Raw genomic sequence first — 20,599 nt, 5'->3', positions numbered from 1 at the left:
ACCAGAGCCCGTGGACACATCCACAGGTAGGAGGAGGGACTGAGGGCTGTCACAGCCTGAGCAGACAGCTGGGGGAGGGCTTCCCGTGGGTTTTGCTTGAGCTGTTGGCCACTTCCAACAAGTCACTTTGCTGCACACGCTTTTGCTTTCCAGAGCTGCCTTTGGAAAAGGAGCATGGCCCTGCGGGCGAAGCAGAAGCGGAGCAGCAGGCAAAAGCCTCCCTGGATCCAGCACCAGCCCCTCTGCTCGTCCTCCAGAGAGCAGCAGGGGCAGACACGGCGGTGGGAGCAGAAAGGGCGGAGGTATGGCAGATCCCTCCACCAGCGCTGCCACCGTGTGTCTTAGGTAGGAGCAGGGTAGTTCCTCTTGGCTCCAAGCAGCTGCTGTGCCTCTTCCTGGCGTTCAGGCTCTCGTGGTTTGGCATTTTCTCTTTTCCCCCCATGGAACGACACACTGTAAGTAAAACGGGAAAGGTATTTTCTCCAACGCGTTAGGCATGCGCTTAATCAGAGGAAATGCCCACAAAACGCCACAGAAAGATAGATTTCCAAAGCAGAGCCTCCCACCACAGAAGGTGGTATTGCACCAAAGGGACGTCCACGGAGCTCTGTCTTGGGAGGGCAGAAGGAATTCTGGCAGAAGGAAGTGGGCAAGCCTTTCCTTGCCTGGCAGGGCAGCACAGGCTCTCTGCCGAATGGCCCCCACAGATGGACTGTCCCACACCCACGGGCACACCGTGCTCCAGAGCGAGACCCTTGGAAGAAAGGGCCGATGCAAACCAGCCTAAGGGATCTCCCCTGTAGAGCTAAGGTAGCAACGTGCCAGACAGTTGCTTACTACTTCAGGGCACCCCTCGCCCCCTGCTAATGACCACATTTCTGGTTTAGGCACCCGTTGCTTTGTCTCTGAGCACCCCTGAGACCGTGGTAGACTCCCCGGGATGCGCAGGAGAACTGAAGAGCCTCGCAGAGCACAGAAGGTAAAACGAGTCATCTTTGGTTAAATCAAGAACTGATTCCAGTTGATCCTGCCTTTACCTATCTAATCATGCAGTGGGATGGAAAGGTTTGCAGGCTCTGTTCAGAAAAACAATGGCCACGGGAAAAGAAAGCGAGAAGAAACCTGGGAAGAAGAGAGGCCATGCCACCCAGCAAAGAAGAGACGAGAGGAGAAGAAGGGCCAGGAGGAAAAAGAGCAGGAAGGTGCAAAAGGAGCCCCGGGTGTGTACCAGGCTTCGCTGCTCATCTTTGCCAACTCTCCGCACTGCTCTAAGCCAGTCCAACTGACTGGCGAGGGATGCTGCTATGCAGGGTTTGGAAATTACCCCATGGCAGCTCCCCAGGGGAGCCCTGCTGTGTGGCACAGGGGCACTGTGCACCTCTGCACACGCACAGCTCTCTGAGGGCGTTCCCTTAGAGGGGAAAAGGTGCCAGAGCCACCGCGGAGCCAAGGCCAGCAGCAGCTCTCTTCTGGGATATCAACAATTCCTTGTCAACTGTGTTTCCCAAAGAAAGGGGAACCAAGCCATGCCTGCTCCTGCCTTTGTGGCTTTACCAGTGCTTTCTGGCTCTGTCGTTGCAGGTGCTGATTTCCCGTTACTGACTGAACCCCTGTGACTCCTGGGCTCCTGATGTCCACAATTAAAGGACATTTTCTCCCTTCTGTCTGCGTGTGCACTACGATATTCTGGACTAGGTAGAAGTTGTTTTGGGATGAATCCTAGTGGAGGAGTTTGGGATCATCCTCCCTTGCGGCAGAATCCTTTCCAGCAGGCATCGGGGCTGAGCTCGGTTTGCTTGAGGAGTCAGACGAAAGCACAGAATCCCATAGAACAGCTGAGGCTGGGAGGGGCCTGTGGAGGTCCTCTGGTCCAACCTGCCTGCTCACGCAGGGTCACCTGGACCAGGTTGCCCAGGACTGTGGAGTAGTGGGCACCTTCCCTTGACACAGAGAGCATCTCACGGGCTGAAAGAGGGATGCTCTGGAGAGTTTCTGGCAAACCTCTGGAGAAGAGCTTGTCCTCGCCCCTCTTCCAGGGGCTTTTCCAGCTCTGGTGCCCTTCCCAAGGACAGCCCCACCAGGTGGGTGCAGTCAGCATTGCAGGAAAGAAGAGGCAGCAGCCACCGCAGTCAGCACTGCGGGAGAGCTGGGACCCCGGAGACCCTCCCAGGCTCTCCAAACCCAGCCTAGCCCTGTCCAGACAGTGTCCACAAGAGTGGTCTTATATATCCCTTTTCCCAGCGTGCTGAACTTCCCTTGAAGCGTTAAGCGCCGGGCTGAAGGGCTAAGGCTTGGACAATAGGCCCAGGCCAGACCTGACCTAGAGATCAATCCTGTCTATTTGGAAACTGATAACCGTCGTGCTAGTAGGCATCATGCTAGGTTATAACAAACCACCTATACTGATGTAAAAAGTGCTGAAGTGTTAAAGTACTGAAGCCTGAACAACAGGCCCCGAGCCCAAGCTGCTAACTTAGTATGTAGTCATTAAGGAAATCACGTAGTAAGGAATTAATGAAAGATGGAGCTTAGCTATCATATGCTCGTTACTGACGGTGCATGTCATGAAAACATGTCTATCCTGGATGTACCTTTCTTCTTCTTCGCGTAGAGGCAAGGTAAGAAGGCCATGAAGGCGGCTGTCCGGCCTTGGGACCAGGCGGGTGGCCTTGTTCTAAAGAGAGCATAAATAAATCAGATAAGCAGGGAAACTCCCTTAGCTTCTCCCTTGAGCCCTGGCCAGGCTCTGGGGGAATCTAATGCGAGAGTGAAACCAGACAGTTCCGCCTCATACAGAGGTGCCAGCTATGCTGGCTTGCTGATTTGGGGGCGTATAAGGCTGGACCCGCTCACAGCGACTTTGGACGCCTCACCTACGGGTGGAGGCACCGCGTAGGACTTCCCCCTTGCCGGGAAAGGCTCTCCAAATCCTCGCTGTAACCGGGGCTGCCCAGCATCTGCGGGTCTGGATGATGGTAGCGTGTGCAAGTGGTGATGGATCTTTCTTAATCACTCTTGTCTCTCTCAGGTAGTAACGATTTGACGCATTACCCTGTATTTTCCTCTTTGTTTAAGTGCACGATTCTGTCTTTTCTTACTGTGTATGTTTTCTGCATTATTCTGTTACATTGTTTAGTTATTTCCAGTAAAATACACCTTGCTCTCTTCACTCTGGTGTCTGAGTTTAATTGGTATCCCTAACCGGCAAAACACAGGCCCACAATCTTTCCTGTTGGAGTGTAAAATAGCCAGAAGATGCCCATGTCCTGCACTTTTCCTGCAAAGACTCACTCTGATTTCCTGCATTTTTCCTGTAAGGGCATGTTTTTAGCTCTCTTCCTCGCTTCTGTTTTAACCGAGGCACTGCACGGTATCAACAGGCACAGCAGACACACGGCGTCCAAAGCTGACCGTGGATCCCCTTTTTGCCACGGGGAGGGCCTTTCGCACAAGCGTGTCCCTGGCTGTGCTGGCTGCTCGGTGGGTGAAAGTCACGGCTCACAGTGGAGTCTGCCTTTCGCCACGATGGTCATTCCCAGGGAGAACAGCTGGTGGGATTGAGCAGGACCCTGCAGGGAGAACAGAAGGGCAGGGACGCAGACATTTGCCACAAGGCCAGCGGAGCGGGTTGCTCCAGCGCAGCCCACTGCGCCTTGCTACGCTGCTGGACCTGTGCGGATGCTCAGGGGACAAAGGGTTAAACCTGAGTTGCCTGCATGAAATACAGCTGTCGCCGGCCTGGGGGCAAGCTGACCCAGGAGCTGGTCCTGAAAAGCACCAGCCCAGGGCACGGAAAGCTTTGACCAGCTGCGACTCTTCTGGAACAGACTGTGCCATGTGCATCCATTTCTATTAGCAACTCTCTCCTGCAGGGGAAAAGGAGTTTGGGATCTTGCTCATGGCCACAGGAGGAGGGTGGTGGCCTCGGATGGTGCGTGAGGCTCGGGGCTGGCCTTGCTGTGCCCACAGAGTGACAGAGGAAAGACGCTCCCTGGGGAAGAGCCATCAGCGTGCATTTGAAATGGAGGAAAACTTCACTGCGGTTTTGGTTGTAGGTGGAAAGTTGTGGAGGAATCAAAGAGAAATTCTACGCCTTCCATAGCCTGACAAAGGGAACTGGCTGTACAGCAATTTTTTTGTTTGTTTAATGTTTCTGGGAAGAGGCTTATGCTGGTAGCGAGCAAGGCAGAGTGTCAGACAAAGCAGCTCACGGGATGGGCGGGATAGAGGGAAATTTCCTTGGCTATTAAAAGCCCCATTGCTCTAGAAGTTGCATCTTTTTTCTCTCGTCCTTTCTCTTAGAAGGGAGTGGGTGGAGGGGCGTGGAGGGTTTCCCTTCACACTGTTATAATCAGACAAAGCCAGTTTTTATAAATATATATAGCTTTATTTGGGTTCAGTCGACTGAGGGTGGGAAGCAATAGGCAAAGCAGCGCTGGGTGCGAGGAGAGCCGCACCTCTGCCACACGCACCCCGAGCTCCAAAAAGCAGCGTTTTTTTATACTCTTGTGCCATCGTCTTTAACCAATCTCCTCCCGGCAGATAGTTGTCCTGCTCTTTTCCATTGGGGCATTTGAGTTGCTTGGGTGCGTGTCCTCCTCCTATTGGGTCTTTCGAAAGTCTCGAAGCCTTGGTCTCTTGGCGCGCTTTTCTCCTATTGGATCTTTTAAAAGCCTCATGATCTCATCTTTTTGGGGGGCTTTTCTTCAGACAGCAGTTACATATTAGCTCTAGGTGGGGTTTCTGAGACACGGTTACACTGTTCCAATCCGCATGGCACACTTACATCTTTATGGTTTAACATTTACAGATCATTCAAGTGTATTGCACCCGCCAATTATGTTATTGTAACATAACAAATTAGTTACAATAGTCTATTACAACAGCTCCTACCACATGCATCGTAGCAGTCAAGATGGAATATGCCTTTCTCCTGTACCTGTTCTTTTTGGAACGTGGTGAATTCAATCAATAGCCCACTGAGTTCAGCAGACACCTGTGAGTTTTAGCCTTTGGCTCAGCAGCTAGATGCAACCTCCTGTCACTGGTGTCAGCACCATTAATGCAGATAATCTGCTCGCTACTAATGTAGGCTACTACTATGTAACAGTCTGTGCCAGAGTAGAGCCCGATCCAACGTTACATGCGAGGTCAGTACTGCCAAGAGGTGTGAGACTGAAAGGGAAAACGAGAGAGCCTGTACACCTTTAAATGGCTTGAAGGGATGACAAGGAGAAGCACTGTGTATATAACACCAAAAACAAAACAAAAAAACAAAACCAGAAAGGATTTTCCCCCTCAATTTCTGATCGTTCTGTGACAAAGCCCTGCCCCGCACCATGCGCGTCCCGTCCACGTTCAGGGATCCGGATGGGATGGTGGGGCAGAGCACAGCCTCAGGCAGCTTGCAGAGGGCACACGAGTGGGAGGGGAGGCTCCTGCAGCGGAGGGCCCTTGGCAGGCTGGAGAACGGGGCTGGCAGGAGCCTGCTGTGGTCAAAGAAGGGGAAGAGGGAAGAGCGCCGTCCTGGACCCGGGGAGGAAGAAGCCTTTGGAGCCGTATGTGCTGGGGGAGAGCCCGCTGGAAGGCAGCTGTGCAGAGCCCTGGGGTCACGGTGGACCCGAGGCTGACCAGCTTGGAGCCAGCAGAGTACCCCTGGGGCAGTGGCGGCTAAGTGCCTCCTGGGCTGCAGCAGGCAAACCCCTGGCAGCAGGTGGAGGGGGGGTCCTTCCCCTCTGCTCTGTCCTGCTCTGGGCTCCCCAGGGCAAGGCAGCCAGGGCCATGCTGGATGGAACCCCCAGCCCGAGGCCCCGCCCACTTTCCGTTGGGCCCAGCGTTGGTCCGTTGGAGCCAACAGCCGCCAGAGCCGGCAGCACGGGGCTGTGCTGGCACGGAGCGGCGCCGGGAGGAGGCAGGGCCAGGCCGAGCGGCGCTCCCCGGCACCGGCACCCCGCTTCCCGTCCTCGCTGTGGCCGGCTGGGCCACATCCTTGGTGCAGAGCGAGGGTCCTCCTGTCCCGGGCAGGATGGGTCAGGCCAACTGCTGCTGGCGCTCCAGGTGAGCTCCCGCCGCGGCTCGGGCACGGCCGGGCACGGCCGGGCCCCGCAGACGGGGCCATTCTCATGCCCGCCGCGCTCTGCTCCCCAGGGAGGCTCTCACCGAGGCCGAGGCGGTGCTGAGCACGGACGTGCGGCTGACCCGGGGCCGCAAGAGGAGCGAGAGGCGCCTTCTCCTCCTCCAAGAGGAACTGGTGGTTGCCAAGTTGCAGTAAGCCCCTGGGAGCCCAGCTGCCTTTTCCCCATCCCTGGCCCCGGCCCCAGGCCAGGGACGCTCTGGCACCAGCCCTGGGCCCTGGGGCCTTGGTGCCGGATGCACCAACGTCCGTCCCAAGGGCAGGTGGGGGGCCGGGCTCTGCCCGGGGGCACCCCAAGGCGGCCACCTCAGGCTCCCTGCCCGTCTCTCTTCTCCGCAGACGTGGCACCACCCTGTGCCCACAGCTCCGCCTGGCCCTGGACCAGCTGTGGGTGCTGAGCAGCGGGAAGCAGGCAGCGGGGGAGGTCAAAGGGGAAGAGGAGGAGGAAGGCAGCGAGGAGGACAGGGCCTCCATCCTCCTCATCTGGCCCACCGGCACCTGCGTTGCCACTTTCGGGTGAGTCGTGGGGCCACGTCCCACGGCCGGGCAGGAGAGGTTCCCAAGCGTGCCCACGCCACCCTGTGAATGGCCTCTGCCCTCCGTGCAGAGCCTGGGCAGGGAGCGGGCAGCGCGCCGGCAGGGAGGGATGGGGGGGTGCGTTCCCACATCCTGCATCCCCTGGTCACCTTTCGGTCCCCACAAGGGAAGGGCAGGGGCAGCTGCTCTGGCAGCACAGAGGGAGCCAGGGCTTGGGCAGCAGGCCTGTCCTGCCCCACTGGGCTTGTGCTGCCCCTCTGCCTTTCCCAAGGGGCAAGGCTGTGCAGGCGCCTGCCTGTGACGACAGGCTGGGCGGCAGCGGGGCCTGACGCGGGTTCTCCTCTCTTTCTGCAGCTCCCGCGCACTGAAGCAGCTGTGGGTGGGCAAGCTGCTGGGGTAAGCTAGGGGGGTGCTTCAGGCACAGCCGAATGGGGGACCTCAGCTCCCCAGCTGGGGAGAGCTGCCACTGCGGCTGCGGGCAGCTCTCCGGCAGAGTTGCCTGACAAGACACAAGAGGTGGCTTGGGGCTCACCCAGCTCTCTCCTGGCCCCTTCCCGGTGCACAGGACACCCGATGGAGGAAAGGGAGCCCGAGTGGCCAGTGTCCCATCCATCAAACTCCTGCAGAAGGAGCTGAGCCGACGCCACGCCGTGAGTGTCTCTCTAGTGTGGCCGCTGACCCCGAGCACTGGCCCTGCAGCCGAGCAGCAGAGGCATCGCTGCTCACCTCCTTCCACTCTTTCTCTCCTGCCCAGTGGAGGACATTCAGCGCCAGGAGCCTGGAGCGGCTGATGCAGTGTCGGGCAGAGGTGAGAATGGCTGCCTTTCACCGGCCTCTGGCTGTGCCGGCGTGCCACGGATGTGCGGCCGCTGGGGTGAGCCTGTGCAGGAGGGAGGGAGGGTCCCGCGGTGCCACTCCAGGAGCAAAGAGGGTTGGGGAGCCACCAGGAACGCCGCGTGTCCTCGCCGGCGGTGCTGGGAGGAAACCTGCTGCGTGAGGCAGGGAGCCCGGGAGGGCAGAGAGTCCCCGCTCTGCCGCCCTCTGGCTGCTGGTGCCGGGTGGCCGTTGCCGGTGGCCCTCTCTGCTGCGGGGCTGCTCTCTAAGCGCAGCCTGGTTCTTGCAGGCTGATCCCAAGCAAGGGCCTCCAACAGCCCCATCTACCAAGGGAGGGGGACTTCGCCGCTCATCGGGTGAGTTTGGGAACGAAGGGCAGGGAGGGCCTTCTTTTCTCCAGGACCGGCACGTCTGCACAAGGGAGGATGCTGTTGCTGCTGCCCTCTGCCCAGAGGAAATCGGTGCCCATCACGCTGCAGCAGGAGAGAGCGGAGCGCTCGGGAGCCTTCGACAGTGCTGAGCACTCGAGGTGCTGCCTGCCTGAGCTCTGCCCCCAGAGCCGGGCAGAGGGGTCCCTGCTTCTCGGCCAGAGCCGGGAATGAGCCCTGCTCGCTTGTTCCCTGAGTGTCACCCTGCAGGTTGGGCACCCCAAGGGAGGACGGAGGTCACCCGGACGAGCAAGGACACCCGCTGGGCAGCGGCTGCTGCACATGGTTCTGCCGGACAGGGAGCCTCCCTCTGCTGCTGCTGCTGGCAGCCTGGAGGAGGGCAGGGCGAGGGCTGGGCCGGGCTGTCCCGCCGGCTCTCAGGAGGCTGCGAGCCGGAGCCGCCGAGCCAGAGCCCTGGTTCCAGCTGCCGGCTCCCTGCCCGTGCCGTCCCGCCGCAGCGCTCAGCGCCGCGCTGCAGGCAGGGCTGGGCTGGGCAGGCTCCGGGAGCGCTGGCCTGGCGGTTCCCACTGACGGGCTCTTGCTCTCTTTTCCTTTGCAGCGGGAGGGAGCGGCGGCGGCAGCAGCAGCAGCAGCAGCAGCAGCAGGAGGGGGCTGCCCTGGCCCTTTGCTCTGCGGCGGAGCCCGGCCGCTGCCCCGGCGCCAGGGCAGGCGGGCTCCGGCTGCAGCAGGGCGCTCTTTGGGCAGCCCCTGGCAGCCCTCTGCGGGGAGGCCGGCACGCTGCCCCGGCCCATCCAGGTAGGCCAGCCTGCACAGGGGGGCCCCAGCCCTCCCCCCGGCTGCTCCAGAGGCAGCGTCCCCAGCGGCTCCGGGGCTGGCTGGGGGACTGGGCTCTTCACCCACGCCTCACGCTGCTGGTCCCAGGCCCTTTGCGGGGCGAGGGAGCCCAGCCTGGGGCAGAGCTCTGGCCTCTGCCCTCACTTGTTTCTTCAGCCAAGCAGCTGTCCTCCTGCGTCTCCCGCAGGAGCTCCTGGACATCCTGCACCAGCGAGGACCGTCGACGGAGGGGATCTTCCGCAGAGCTGCCGGCGCGACGGAACTTCGGAACCTGAAGGAGGCCCTGGACCGCGGCGCAGATGTGGACCTGCCAAGCCAGCCCGAGATCCTGCTGGCTGCCGTCCTGAAGGTGAGCGCTTCTGCCCTGCCGCTGGAAGAGCTCCTGGCTGGCCCGGGATCTTCAGAGGCTCACCTGAAGCCCTTGGCCTTGCAGGACTTTCTCCGCAGCATCCCCGGCAAGCTCCTGGACGTGGACCTCTACCAGGACTGGATGCAAGCCATGGAGAGGCCGAGCCAGCAGGCAAGGGTGGAAGAGCTGAGAGTGTAAGTGTGGCCAGCAGCCTGCCTCTTGCGTAGGGAGTGGGGGGGGCCTGGGACTTGCCTGGAAAGGCACGGGCTCCTTAGAAGCTTGCATTTTCTGGCAGCTCGCGTTTGCTGGGCTGGGGTGTCATTTTGGGGGAAAGGGCGTGGGCAGGGAGCCTTCCCTTGCGTGGGCTTGGGGGAAATCGGGCGCTGGGAAGCAACACTCTGTTTTCTTCCTGATCGCTGACTGGGAGCATGTGGAAAGGGGCACAACACAGACACTGGCTCCCGCCTGCCTTGTGCAAGCTTCAGGGACAGCTGGGGGCAACTTCTGCTTCCTTAACGTTGTGTTCCTGCTCCCTCAGGGTGGCCGAGAAGTTGCCGGCAGCCCATCTCCTCCTCCTCAAGCGGCTGCTCCCACTGCTGCAGAACATTGGCCACCAGGTGTCCACCAGCAGAATGACCTCCAGCAACCTGGCCATCTGCCTGGGGCCAAACCTGCTGGGCCCACCCGACGAGGCCCTGCTCCCCTTCGAGGCCATGCTGGAGGTGACCGAGAAGGTACGCTCTATTGACCGGCTGGCTGCAGCCTGCCTGGGCCGTCAGAGCTTGCTCCTCTCCCGAGCAAATGCCGGGGGAGTGGCTGCCTGGCAGAGCAGCCCCACAGCCACAGCCTTCTGTGCAGAAGCAAGGGTCAGCAGCGGGAAGGGCTGCCTGACACCTTTCCAGACGCCTGCACTGAAACCAAGGCTTTGATGTGTGCAGGTGAAGCTGCTGGTGGAATTTCTGATTGAAAACGGCAGCGACATCTTTGGGGAGGAGATGGCTGGCCAGATGTCACCAGAGCCCGTGGACACATCCACAGGTAGGAGGAGGGACTGAGGGCTGTCACAGCCTGAGCAGACAGCTGGGGGAGGGCTTCCCGTGGGTTTTGCTTGAGCTGTTGGCCACTTCCAACAAGTCACTTTGCTGCACACGCTTTTGCTTTCCAGAGCTGCCTTTGGAAAAGGAGCATGGCCCTGCGGGCGAAGCAGAAGCGGAGCAGCAGGCAAAAGCCTCCCTGGATCCAGCACCAGCCCCTCTGCTCGTCCTCCAGAGAGCAGCAGGGGCAGACACGGCGGTGGGAGCAGAAAGGGCGGAGGTATGGCAGATCCCTCCACCAGCGCTGCCACCGTGTGTCTTAGGTAGGAGCAGGGTAGTTCCTCTTGGCTCCAAGCAGCTGCTGTGCCTCTTCCTGGCGTTCAGGCTCTCGTGGTTTGGCATTTTCTCTTTTCCCCCCATGGAACGACACACTGTAAGTAAAACGGGAAAGGTATTTTCTCCAACGCGTTAGGCATGCGCTTAATCAGAGGAAATGCCCACAAAACGCCACAGAAAGATAGATTTCCAAAGCAGAGCCTCCCACCACAGAAGGTGGTATTGCACCAAAGGGACGTCCACGGAGCTCTGTCTTGGGAGGGCAGAAGGAATTCTGGCAGAAGGAAGTGGGCAAGCCTTTCCTTGCCTGGCAGGGCAGCACAGGCTCTCTGCCGAATGGCCCCCACAGATGGACTGTCCCACACCCACGGGCACACCGTGCTCCAGAGCGAGACCCTTGGAAGAAAGGGCCGATGCAAACCAGCCTAAGGGATCTCCCCTGTAGAGCTAAGGTAGCAACGTGCCAGACAGTTGCTTACTACTTCAGGGCACCCCTCGCCCCCTGCTAATGACCACATTTCTGGTTTAGGCACCCGTTGCTTTGTCTCTGAGCACCCCTGAGACCGTGGTAGACTCCCCGGGATGCGCAGGAGAACTGAAGAGCCTCGCAGAGCACAGAAGGTAAAACGAGTCATCTTTGGTTAAATCAAGAACTGATTCCAGTTGATCCTGCCTTTACCTATCTAATCATGCAGTGGGATGGAAAGGTTTGCAGGCTCTGTTCAGAAAAACAATGGCCACGGGAAAAGAAAGCGAGAAGAAACCTGGGAAGAAGAGAGGCCATGCCACCCAGCAAAGAAGAGACGAGAGGAGAAGAAGGGCCAGGAGGAAAAAGAGCAGGAAGGTGCAAAAGGAGCCCCGGGTGTGTACCAGGCTTCGCTGCTCATCTTTGCCAACTCTCCGCACTGCTCTAAGCCAGTCCAACTGACTGGCGAGGGATGCTGCTATGCAGGGTTTGGAAATTACCCCATGGCAGCTCCCCAGGGGAGCCCTGCTGTGTGGCACAGGGGCACTGTGCACCTCTGCACACGCACAGCTCTCTGAGGGCGTTCCCTTAGAGGGGAAAAGGTGCCAGAGCCACCGCGGAGCCAAGGCCAGCAGCAGCTCTCTTCTGGGATATCAACAATTCCTTGTCAACTGTGTTTCCCAAAGAAAGGGGAACCAAGCCATGCCTGCTCCTGCCTTTGTGGCTTTACCAGTGCTTTCTGGCTCTGTCGTTGCAGGTGCTGATTTCCCGTTACTGACTGAACCCCTGTGACTCCTGGGCTCCTGATGTCCACAATTAAAGGACATTTTCTCCCTTCTGTCTGCGTGTGCACTACGATATTCTGGACTAGGTAGAAGTTGTTTTGGGATGAATCCTAGTGGAGGAGTTTGGGATCATCCTCCCTTGCGGCAGAATCCTTTCCAGCAGGCATCGGGGCTGAGCTCGGTTTGCTTGAGGAGTCAGACGAAAGCACAGAATCCCATAGAACAGCTGAGGCTGGGAGGGGCCTGTGGAGGTCCTCTGGTCCAACCTGCCTGCTCACGCAGGGTCACCTGGACCAGGTTGCCCAGGACTGTGGAGTAGTGGGCACCTTCCCTTGACACAGAGAGCATCTCACGGGCTGAAAGAGGGATGCTCTGGAGAGTTTCTGGCAAACCTCTGGAGAAGAGCTTGTCCTCGCCCCTCTTCCAGGGGCTTTTCCAGCTCTGGTGCCCTTCCCAAGGACAGCCCCACCAGGTGGGTGCAGTCAGCATTGCAGGAAAGAAGAGGCAGCAGCCACCGCAGTCAGCACTGCGGGAGAGCTGGGACCCCGGAGACCCTCCCAGGCTCTCCAAACCCAGCCTAGCCCTGTCCAGACAGTGTCCACAAGAGTGGTCTTATATATCCCTTTTCCCAGCGTGCTGAACTTCCCTTGAAGCGTTAAGCGCCGGGCTGAAGGGCTAAGGCTTGGACAATAGGCCCAGGCCAGACCTGACCTAGAGATCAATCCTGTCTATTTGGAAACTGATAACCGTCGTGCTAGTAGGCATCATGCTAGGTTATAACAAACCACCTATACTGATGTAAAAAGTGCTGAAGTGTTAAAGTACTGAAGCCTGAACAACAGGCCCCGAGCCCAAGCTGCTAACTTAGTATGTAGTCATTAAGGAAATCACGTAGTAAGGAATTAATGAAAGATGGAGCTTAGCTATCATATGCTCGTTACTGACGGTGCATGTCATGAAAACATGTCTATCCTGGATGTACCTTTCTTCTTCTTCGCGTAGAGGCAAGGTAAGAAGGCCATGAAGGCGGCTGTCCGGCCTTGGGACCAGGCGGGTGGCCTTGTTCTAAAGAGAGCATAAATAAATCAGATAAGCAGGGAAACTCCCTTAGCTTCTCCCTTGAGCCCTGGCCAGGCTCTGGGGGAATCTAATGCGAGAGTGAAACCAGACAGTTCCGCCTCATACAGAGGTGCCAGCTATGCTGGCTTGCTGATTTGGGGGCGTATAAGGCTGGACCCGCTCACAGCGACTTTGGACGCCTCACCTACGGGTGGAGGCACCGCGTAGGACTTCCCCCTTGCCGGGAAAGGCTCTCCAAATCCTCGCTGTAACCGGGGCTGCCCAGCATCTGCGGGTCTGGATGATGGTAGCGTGTGCAAGTGGTGATGGATCTTTCTTAATCACTCTTGTCTCTCTCAGGTAGTAACGATTTGACGCATTACCCTGTATTTTCCTCTTTAAGTGCACGATTCTGTCTTTTCTTACTGTGTATGTTTTCTGCATTATTCTGTTACATTGTTTAGTTATTTCCAGTAAAATACACCTTGCTCTCTTCACTCTGGTGTCTGAGTTTAATTGGTATCCCTAACCGGCAAAACACAGGCCCACAATCTTTCCTGTTGGAGTGTAAAATAGCCAGAAGATGCCCATGTCCTGCACTTTTCCTGCAAAGACTCACTCTGATTTCCTGCATTTTTCCTGTAAGGGCATGTTTTTAGCTCTCTTCCTCGCTTCTGTTTTAACCGAGGCACTGCACGGTATCAACAGGCACAGCAGACACACGGCGTCCAAAGCTGACCGTGGATCCCCTTTTTGCCACGGGGAGGGCCTTTCGCACAAGCGTGTCCCTGGCTGTGCTGGCTGCTCGGTGGGTGAAAGTCACGGCTCACAGTGGAGTCTGCCTTTCGCCACGATGGTCATTCCCAGGGAGAACAGCTCGTGGGATTGAGCAGGACCCTGCAGGGAGAACAGAAGGGCAGGGACGCAGACATTTGCCACAAGGCCAGCGGAGCGGGTTGCTCCAGCGCAGCCCACTGCGCCTTGCTACGCTGCTGGACCTGTGCGGATGCTCAGGGGACAAAGGGTTAAACCTGAGTTGCCTGCATGAAATACAGCTGTCGCCGGCCTGGGGGCAAGCTGACCCAGGAGCTGGTCCTGAAAAGCACCAGCCCAGGGCACGGAAAGCTTTGACCAGCTGCGACTCTTCTGGAACAGACTGTGCCATGTGCATCCATTTCTATTAGCAACTCTCTCCTGCAGGGGAAAAGGAGTTTGGGATCTTGCTCATGGCCACAGGAGGAGGGTGGTGGCCTCGGATGGTGCGTGAGGCTCGGGGCTGGCCTTGCTGTGCCCACAGAGTGACAGAGGAAAGACGCTCCCTGGGGAAGAGCCATCAGCGTGCATTTGAAATGGAGGAAAACTTCACTGCGGTTTTGGTTGTAGGTGGAAAGTTGTGGAGGAATCAAAGAGAAATTCTACGCCTTCCATAGCCTGACAAAGGGAACTGGCTGTACAGCAATTTTTTTGTTTGTTTAATGTTTCTGGGAAGAGGCTTATGCTGGTAGCGAGCAAGGCAGAGTGTCAGACAAAGCAGCTCACGGGATGGGCGGGATAGAGGGAAATTTCCTTGGCTATTAAAAGCCCCATTGCTCTAGAAGTTGCATCTTTTTTCTCTCGTGCTTTCTCTTAGAAGGGAGTGGGTGGAGGGGCGTGGAGGGTTTCCCTTCACACTGTTATAATCAGACAAAGCCAGTTTTTATAAATATATATAGCTTTATTTGGGTTCAGTCGACTGAGGGTGGGAAGCAATAGGCAAAGCAGCGCTGGGTGCGAGGAGAGCCGCACCTCTGCCACACGCACCCCGAGCTCCAAAAAGCAGCGTTTTTTTATACTCTTGTGCCATCGTCTTTAACCAATCTCCTCCCGGCAGATAGTTGTCCTGCTCTTTTCCATTGGGGCATTTGAGTTGCTTGGGTGCGTGTCCTCCTCCTATTGGGTCTTTCGAAAGTCTCGAAGCCTTGGTCTCTTGGCGCGCTTTTCTCCTATTGGATCTTTTAAAAGCCTCATGATCTCATCTTTTTGGGGGGCTTTTCTTCAGACAGCAGTTACATATTAGCTCTAGGTGGGGTTTCTGAGACACGGTTACACTGTTCCAATCCGCATGGCACACTTTACATCTTTATGGTTTAATATTTACAGATCATTCAAGTGTATTGCACCCGCCAATTATGTTATTGTAACATAACAAATTAGTTACAATAGTCTATTACAACAGCTCCTACAACATGCATCGTAGCAGTCAAGATGGAATATGCCTTTCTCCTGTACCTGTTCTTTTTGGAACGTGGTGAATTCAATCAATAGCCCACTGAGTTCAGCAGACACCTGTGAGTTTTAGCCTTTGGCTCAGCAGCTAGATGCAACCTCCTGTCACTGGTGTCAGCACCATTAATGCAGATAATCTGCTCGCTACTAATGTAGGCTACTACTATGTAACAGTCTGTGCCAGAGTAGAGCCCGATCCAACGTTACATGCGAGGTCAGTACTGCCAAGAGGTGTGAGACTGAAAGGGAAAACGAGAGAGCCTGTACACCTTTAAATGGCTTGAAGGGATGACAAGGAGAAGCACTGTGTATATAACACCAAAAACAAAACAAAAAAACAAAACCAGAAAGGATTTTCCCCCTCAATTTCTGATCGTTCTGTGACAAAGCCCTGCCCCGCACCATGCGCGTCCCGTCCACGTTCAGGGATCCGGATGGGATGGTGGGGCAGAGCACAGCCTCAGGCAGCTTGCAGAGGGCACACGAGTGGGAGGGGAGGCTCCTGCAGCGGAGGGCCCTTGGCAGGCTGGAGAACGGGGCTGGCAGGAGCCTGCTGTGGTCAAAGAAGGGGAAGAGGGAAGAGCGCCGTCCTGGACCCGGGGAGGAAGAAGCCTTTGGAGCCGTATGTGCTGGGGGAGAGCCCGCTGGAAGGCAGCTGTGCAGAGCCCTGGGGTCACGGTGGACCCGAGGCTGACCAGCTTGGAGCCAGCAGAGTACCCCTGGGGCAGTGGCGGCTAAGTGCCTCCTGGGCTGCAGCAGGCAAACCCCTGGCAGCAGGTGGAGGGGGGGTCCTTCCCCTCTGCTCTGTCCTGCTCTGGGCTCCCCAGGGCAAGGCAGCCAGGGCCATGCTGGATGGAACCCCCAGCCCGAGGCCCCGCCCACTTTCCGTTGGGCCCAGCGTTGGTCCGTTGGAGCCAACAGCCGCCAGAGCCGGCAGCACGGGGCTGTGCTGGCACGGAGCGGCGCCGGGAGGAGGCAGGGCCAGGCCGAGCGGCGCTCCCCGGCACCGGCACCCCGCTTCCCGTCCTCGCTGTGGCCGGCTGGGCCACATCCTTGGTGCAGAGCGAGGGTCCTCCTGTCCCGGGCAGGATGGGTCAGGCCAACTGCTGCTGGCGCTCCAGGTGAGCTCCCGCCGCGGCTCGGGCACGGCCGGGCACGGCCGGGCCCCGCAGACGGGGCCATTCTCATGCCCGCCGCGCTCTGCTCCCCAGGGAGGCTCTCACCGAGGCCGAGGCGGTGCTGAGCACGGACGTGCTGCTGACCCGGGGCCGCAAGAGGAGCGAGAGGCGCCTTCTCCTCCTCCAAGAGGAACTGGTGGTTGCCAAGTTGCAGTAAGCCCCTGGGAGCCCAGCTGCCTTTTCCCCATCCCTGGCCCCGGCCCCAGGCCAGGGACGCTCTGGCACCAGCCCTGGGCCCTGGGGCCTTGGTGCCGGATGCACCAACGTCCGTCCCAAGGGCAGGTGGGGGGCCGGGCTCTGCCCGGGGGCACCCCAAGGCGGCCACCTCAGGCTCCCTGCCCGTCTCTCTTCTCCGCAGACGTGGCACCACCCTGCGCCCACAGCTCCGCCTGGCCCTGGACCAGCTGTGGGTGCTGAGCAGCGGGAAGCAGGCAGCGGGGGAGGTCAAAGGGGAAGAGGAGGAGGAAGGCAGCGAGGAGGACAGGGCCTCCATCCTCCTCATCTGGCCCACCGGCACCTGCGTTGCCACTTTCGGGTGAGTCGTGGGGCCACGTCCCACGGCCGGGCAGGAGAGGTTCCCAAGCGTGCCCACGCCACCCTGTGAATGGCCTCTGCCCTCCGTGCAGAGCCTGGGCAGGGAGCGGGCAGCGCGCCGGCAGGGAGGGATGGGGGGGTGCGTTCCCACATCCTGCATCCCCTGGTCACCTTTTGGACCCCACAAGGGAAGGGCAGGGGCAGCTGCTCTGGCAGCACAGAGGGAGCCAGGGCTTGGGCAGCAGGCCTGTCCTGCCCCACTGGGCTTGTGCTGCCCCTCTGCCTTTCCCAAGGGGCAAGGCTGTGCAGGCGCCTGCCTGTGACGACAGGCTGGGCGGCAGCGGGGCCTGACGCGGGTTCTCCTCTCTTTCTGCAGCTCCCGCGCACTGAAGCAGCTGTGGGTGGGCAAGCTGCTGGGGTAAGCTAGGGGGGTGCTTCAGGCACAGCCGAATGGGGGACCTCAGCTCCCCAGCTGGGGAGAGCTGCCACTGCGGCTGCGGGCAGCTCTCCGGCAGAGTTGCCTGACAAGACACAAGAGGTGGCTTGGGGCTCACCCAGCTCTCTCCTGGCCCCTTCCCGGTGCACAGGACACCCGATGGAGGAAAGGGAGCCCGAGTGGCCAGTGTCCCATCCATCAAACTCCTGCAGAAGGAGCTGAGCCGACGCCACGCCGTGAGTGTCTCTCTAGTGTGGCCGCTGACCCCGAGCACTGGCCCTGCAGCCGAGCAGCAGAGGCATCGCTGCTCACCTCCTTCCACTCTTTCTCTCCTGCCCAGTGGAGGACATTCAGCGCCAGGAGCCTGGAGCGGCTGATGCAGTGTCGGGCAGAGGTGAGAATGGCTGCCTTTCACCGGCCTCTGGCTGTGCCGGCGTGCCACGGATGTGCGGCCGCTGGGGTGAGCCTGTGCAGGAGGGAGGGAGGGTCCCGCGGTGCCACTCCAGGAGCAAAGAGGGTTGGGGAGCCACCAGGAACGCCGCGTGTCCTCGCCGGCGGTGCTGGGAGGAAACCTGCTGCGTGAGGCAGGGAGCCCGGGAGGGCAGAGAGTCCCCGCTCTGCCGCCCTCTGGCTGCTGGTGCCGGGTGGCCGTTGCCGGTGGCCCTCTCTGCTGCGGGGCTGCTCTCTAAGCGCAGCCTGGTTCTTGCAGGCTGATCCCAAGCAAGGGCCTCCAACAGCCCCATCTACCAAGGGAGGGGGACTTCGCCGCTCATCGGGTGAGTTTGGGAACGAAGGGCAGGGAGGGCCTTCTTTTCTCCAGGACCGGCACGTCTGCACAAGGGAGGATGCTGTTGCTGCTGCCCTCTGCCCAGAGGAAATCGGTGCCCATCACACTGCAGCAGGAGAGAGCGGAGCGCTCGGGAGCCTTCGACAGTGCTGAGCACTCGAGGTGCTGCCTGCCTGAGCTCTGCCCCCAGAGCCGGGCAGAGGGGTCCCTGCTTCTCGGCCAGAGCCGGGAATGAGCCCTGCTCGCTTGTTCCCTGAGTGTCACCCTGCAGGTTGGGCACCCCAAGGGAGGACGGAGGTCACCCGGACGAGCAAGGACACCCGCTGGGCAGCGGCCGCTGCACGTGGTTCTGCTGGACAGGGAGCCTCCCTCTGCTGCTGCTGCTGGCAGCCTGGAGGAGGGCAGGGCGAGGGCTGGGCCGGGCTGTCCCGCCGGCTCTCAGGAGGCTGCGAGCCGGAGCCGCCGAGCCAGAGCCCTGGTTCCAGCTGCCGGCTCCCTGCCCGTGCCGTCCCGCCGCAGCGCTCAGCGCCGCGCTGCAGGCAGGGCTGGGCTGGGCAGGCTCCGGGAGCGCTGGCCTGGCGGTTCCCACTGACGGGCTCTTGCTCTCTTTTCCTTTGCAGCGGGAGGGAGCGGCGGCGGCAGCAGCAGCAGCAGCAGCAGCAGCAGGAGGGGGCTGCCCTGGCCCTTTGCTCTGTGGCGGAGCCCGGCCGCTGCCCCGGTGCCAGGGCAGGCGGGCTCCGGCTGCAGCAGGGCGCTCTTTGGGCAGCCCCTGGCAGCCCTCTGCGGGGAGGCCGGCACGCTGCCCCGGCCCATCCAGGTAGGCCAGCCTGCACAGGGGGGCCCCAGCCCTCCCCCCGGCTGCTCCAGAGGCAGCGTCCCCAGCGGCTCCGGGGCTGGCTGGGGGACTGGGCTCTTCACCCACGCCTCACGCTGCTGGTCCCAGGCCCTTTGCGGGGCGAGGGAGCCCAGCCTGGGGCAGAGCTCTGGCCTCTGCCGTCACTTGTTTCTTCAGCCAAGCAGCTGTCCTCCTGCGTCTCCCGCAGGAGCTCCTGGACATCCTGCACCAGCGAGGACCGTCGACGGAGGGGATCTTCCGCAGAGCTGCCGGCGCGACGGAACTTCGGAACCTGAAGGAGGCCCTGGACCGCGGCGCAGATGTGGACCTGCCAAGCCAGCCCGAGATCCTGCTGGCTGCCGTCCTGAAGGTGAGCGCTTCTGCCCTGCCGCTGGAAGAGCTCCTGGCTGGCCCGGGATCTTCAGAGGCTCACCTGAAGCCCTTGGCCTTGCAGGACTTTCTCCGCAGCATCCCCGGCAAGCTCCTGGACGTGGACCTCTACCAGGACTGGATGCGAGCCATGGAGAGGCCGAGCCAGCAGGCAAGGGTGGAAGAGCTGAGAGTGTAAGTGTGGCCAGCAGCCTGCCTCTTGCGTAGGGAGTGGGGGGGGCCTGGGACTTGCCTGGAAAGGCACGGGCTCCTTAGAAGCTTGCATTTTCTGGCAGCTCGCGTTTGCTGGGCTGGGGTGTCATTTTGGGGGAAAGGGCGTGGGCAGGGAGCCTTCCCTTGCGTGGGCTTGGGGGAAATCGGGCGCTGGGAAGCAACACTCTTTTCTTCCTGATCGCTGACTGGGAGCACGTGGAAAGGGGCACAACACAGACACTGGCTCCCGCCTGCCTTGTGCAAGCTTCAGGGACAGCTGGGGGCAACTTCTGCTTCCTTAACGTTGTGTTCCTGCTCCCTCAGGGTGGCCGAGAAGTTGCCGGCAGCCCATCTCCTCCTCCTCAAGCGGCTGCTCCCACTGCTGCAGAACATTGGCCACCAGGTGTCCACCAGCAGAATGACCTCCAGCAACCTGGCCATCTGCCTGGGGCCAAACCTGCTGGGCCCACCCGACGAGGCCCTGCTCCCCTTCGAGGCCATGCTGGAGGTGACCGAGAAGGTACGCTCTATTGACCGGCTGGCTGCAGCCTGCCTGGGCCGTCAGAGCTTGCTCCTCTCCCGAGCAAATGCCGGGGGAGTGGCTGCCTGGCAGAGCAGCCCCACAGCCACAGCCTTCTGTGCAGAAGCAAGGGTCAGCAGCGGGAAGGGCTGCCTGACACCTTTCCAGACGCCTGCACTGAAACCAAGGCTTTGATGTGTGCAGGTGAAGCTGCTGGTGGAATTTCTGATTGAAAACGGCAGCGACATCTTTGGGGAGGAGATGGCTGGCCAGATGTCACCAGAGCCCGTGGACACATCCACAGGTAGGAGGAGGGACTGAGGGCTGTCACAGCCTGAGCAGACAGCTGGGGGAGGGCTTCCCGTGGGTTTTGCTTGAGCTGTTGGCCACTTCCAACAAGTCACTTTGCTGCACACGCTTTTGCTTTCCAGAGCTGCCTTTGGAAAAGGAGCATGGCCCTGCGGGCGAAGCAGAAGCGGAGCAGCAGGCAAAAGCCTCCCTGGATCCAGCACCAGCCCCTCTGCTCGTCCTCCAGAGAGCAGCAGGGGCAGACACGGCGGTGGGAGCAGAAAGGGCGGAGGTATGGCAGATCCCTCCACCAGCGCTGCCACCGTGTGTCTTAGGTAGGAGCAGGGTAGTTCCTCTTGGCTCCAAGCAGCTGCTGTGCCTCTTCCTGGCGTTCAGGCTCTCGTGGTTTGGCATTTTC

The 20,599-nt window shown here is 59.8% G+C and overlaps 2 protein-coding genes across 2 annotated transcripts; both read left to right on the top strand.

Moving 5' to 3' along the window:
- The first annotated feature begins 5,339 nt into the window (after positions 1-5,339).
- Positions 5,340-9,274, top strand: LOC141957747 (T-cell activation Rho GTPase-activating protein-like). Its single transcript, XM_074899725.1, has 4 exons — positions 5,340-5,378; positions 8,638-8,688; positions 8,915-9,076; positions 9,161-9,274. The coding sequence occupies exons 1-4, from the start codon at positions 5,340-5,342 to the stop codon at positions 9,272-9,274; spliced, it is 366 nt and encodes a 121-aa protein (XP_074755826.1).
- Positions 9,275-15,113: 5,839 nt separating this feature from the next.
- LOC141957714 (T-cell activation Rho GTPase-activating protein-like) lies at positions 15,114-19,359 on the top strand. The gene is made up of 4 exons (XM_074899645.1): positions 15,114-15,235; positions 18,659-18,773; positions 19,000-19,161; positions 19,246-19,359. The coding sequence occupies exons 1-4, from the start codon at positions 15,114-15,116 to the stop codon at positions 19,357-19,359; spliced, it is 513 nt and encodes a 170-aa protein (XP_074755746.1).
- The last annotated feature ends 1,240 nt before the right edge of the window (positions 19,360-20,599 follow it).

This window comes from Athene noctua, chromosome 1 (genome assembly GCF_965140245.1).
Source record: "Athene noctua chromosome 1, bAthNoc1.hap1.1, whole genome shotgun sequence".
In the NCBI taxonomy this organism is placed as follows: Eukaryota; Metazoa; Chordata; class Aves; order Strigiformes; family Strigidae; genus Athene; species Athene noctua.
This window is presented reverse-complemented; position numbering and strand designations above follow the sequence as displayed.

Bases quoted from the DNA above. Each gene is read 5' to 3' on its own strand.
- LOC141957747 (XM_074899725.1), top strand. From the start codon at position 5,340: ATGCGCGTCCCGTCCACGTTCAGGGATCCGGATGGGATG. The intron at 8,689-8,914 runs GTAGGCCAGCCT...CGTCTCCCGCAG, and splicing joins CGCTGCCCCGGCCCATCCAG to GAGCTCCTGGACATCCTGCA. The intron at 9,077-9,160 runs GTGAGCGCTTCT...TTGGCCTTGCAG, and splicing joins TGCTGGCTGCCGTCCTGAAG to GACTTTCTCCGCAGCATCCC.
- LOC141957714 (XM_074899645.1), top strand. From the start codon at position 15,114: ATGCAACCTCCTGTCACTGGTGTCAGCACCATTAATGCAGATAATCTG. The intron at 18,774-18,999 runs GTAGGCCAGCCT...CGTCTCCCGCAG, and splicing joins CGCTGCCCCGGCCCATCCAG to GAGCTCCTGGACATCCTGCA. The intron at 19,162-19,245 runs GTGAGCGCTTCT...TTGGCCTTGCAG, and splicing joins TGCTGGCTGCCGTCCTGAAG to GACTTTCTCCGCAGCATCCC.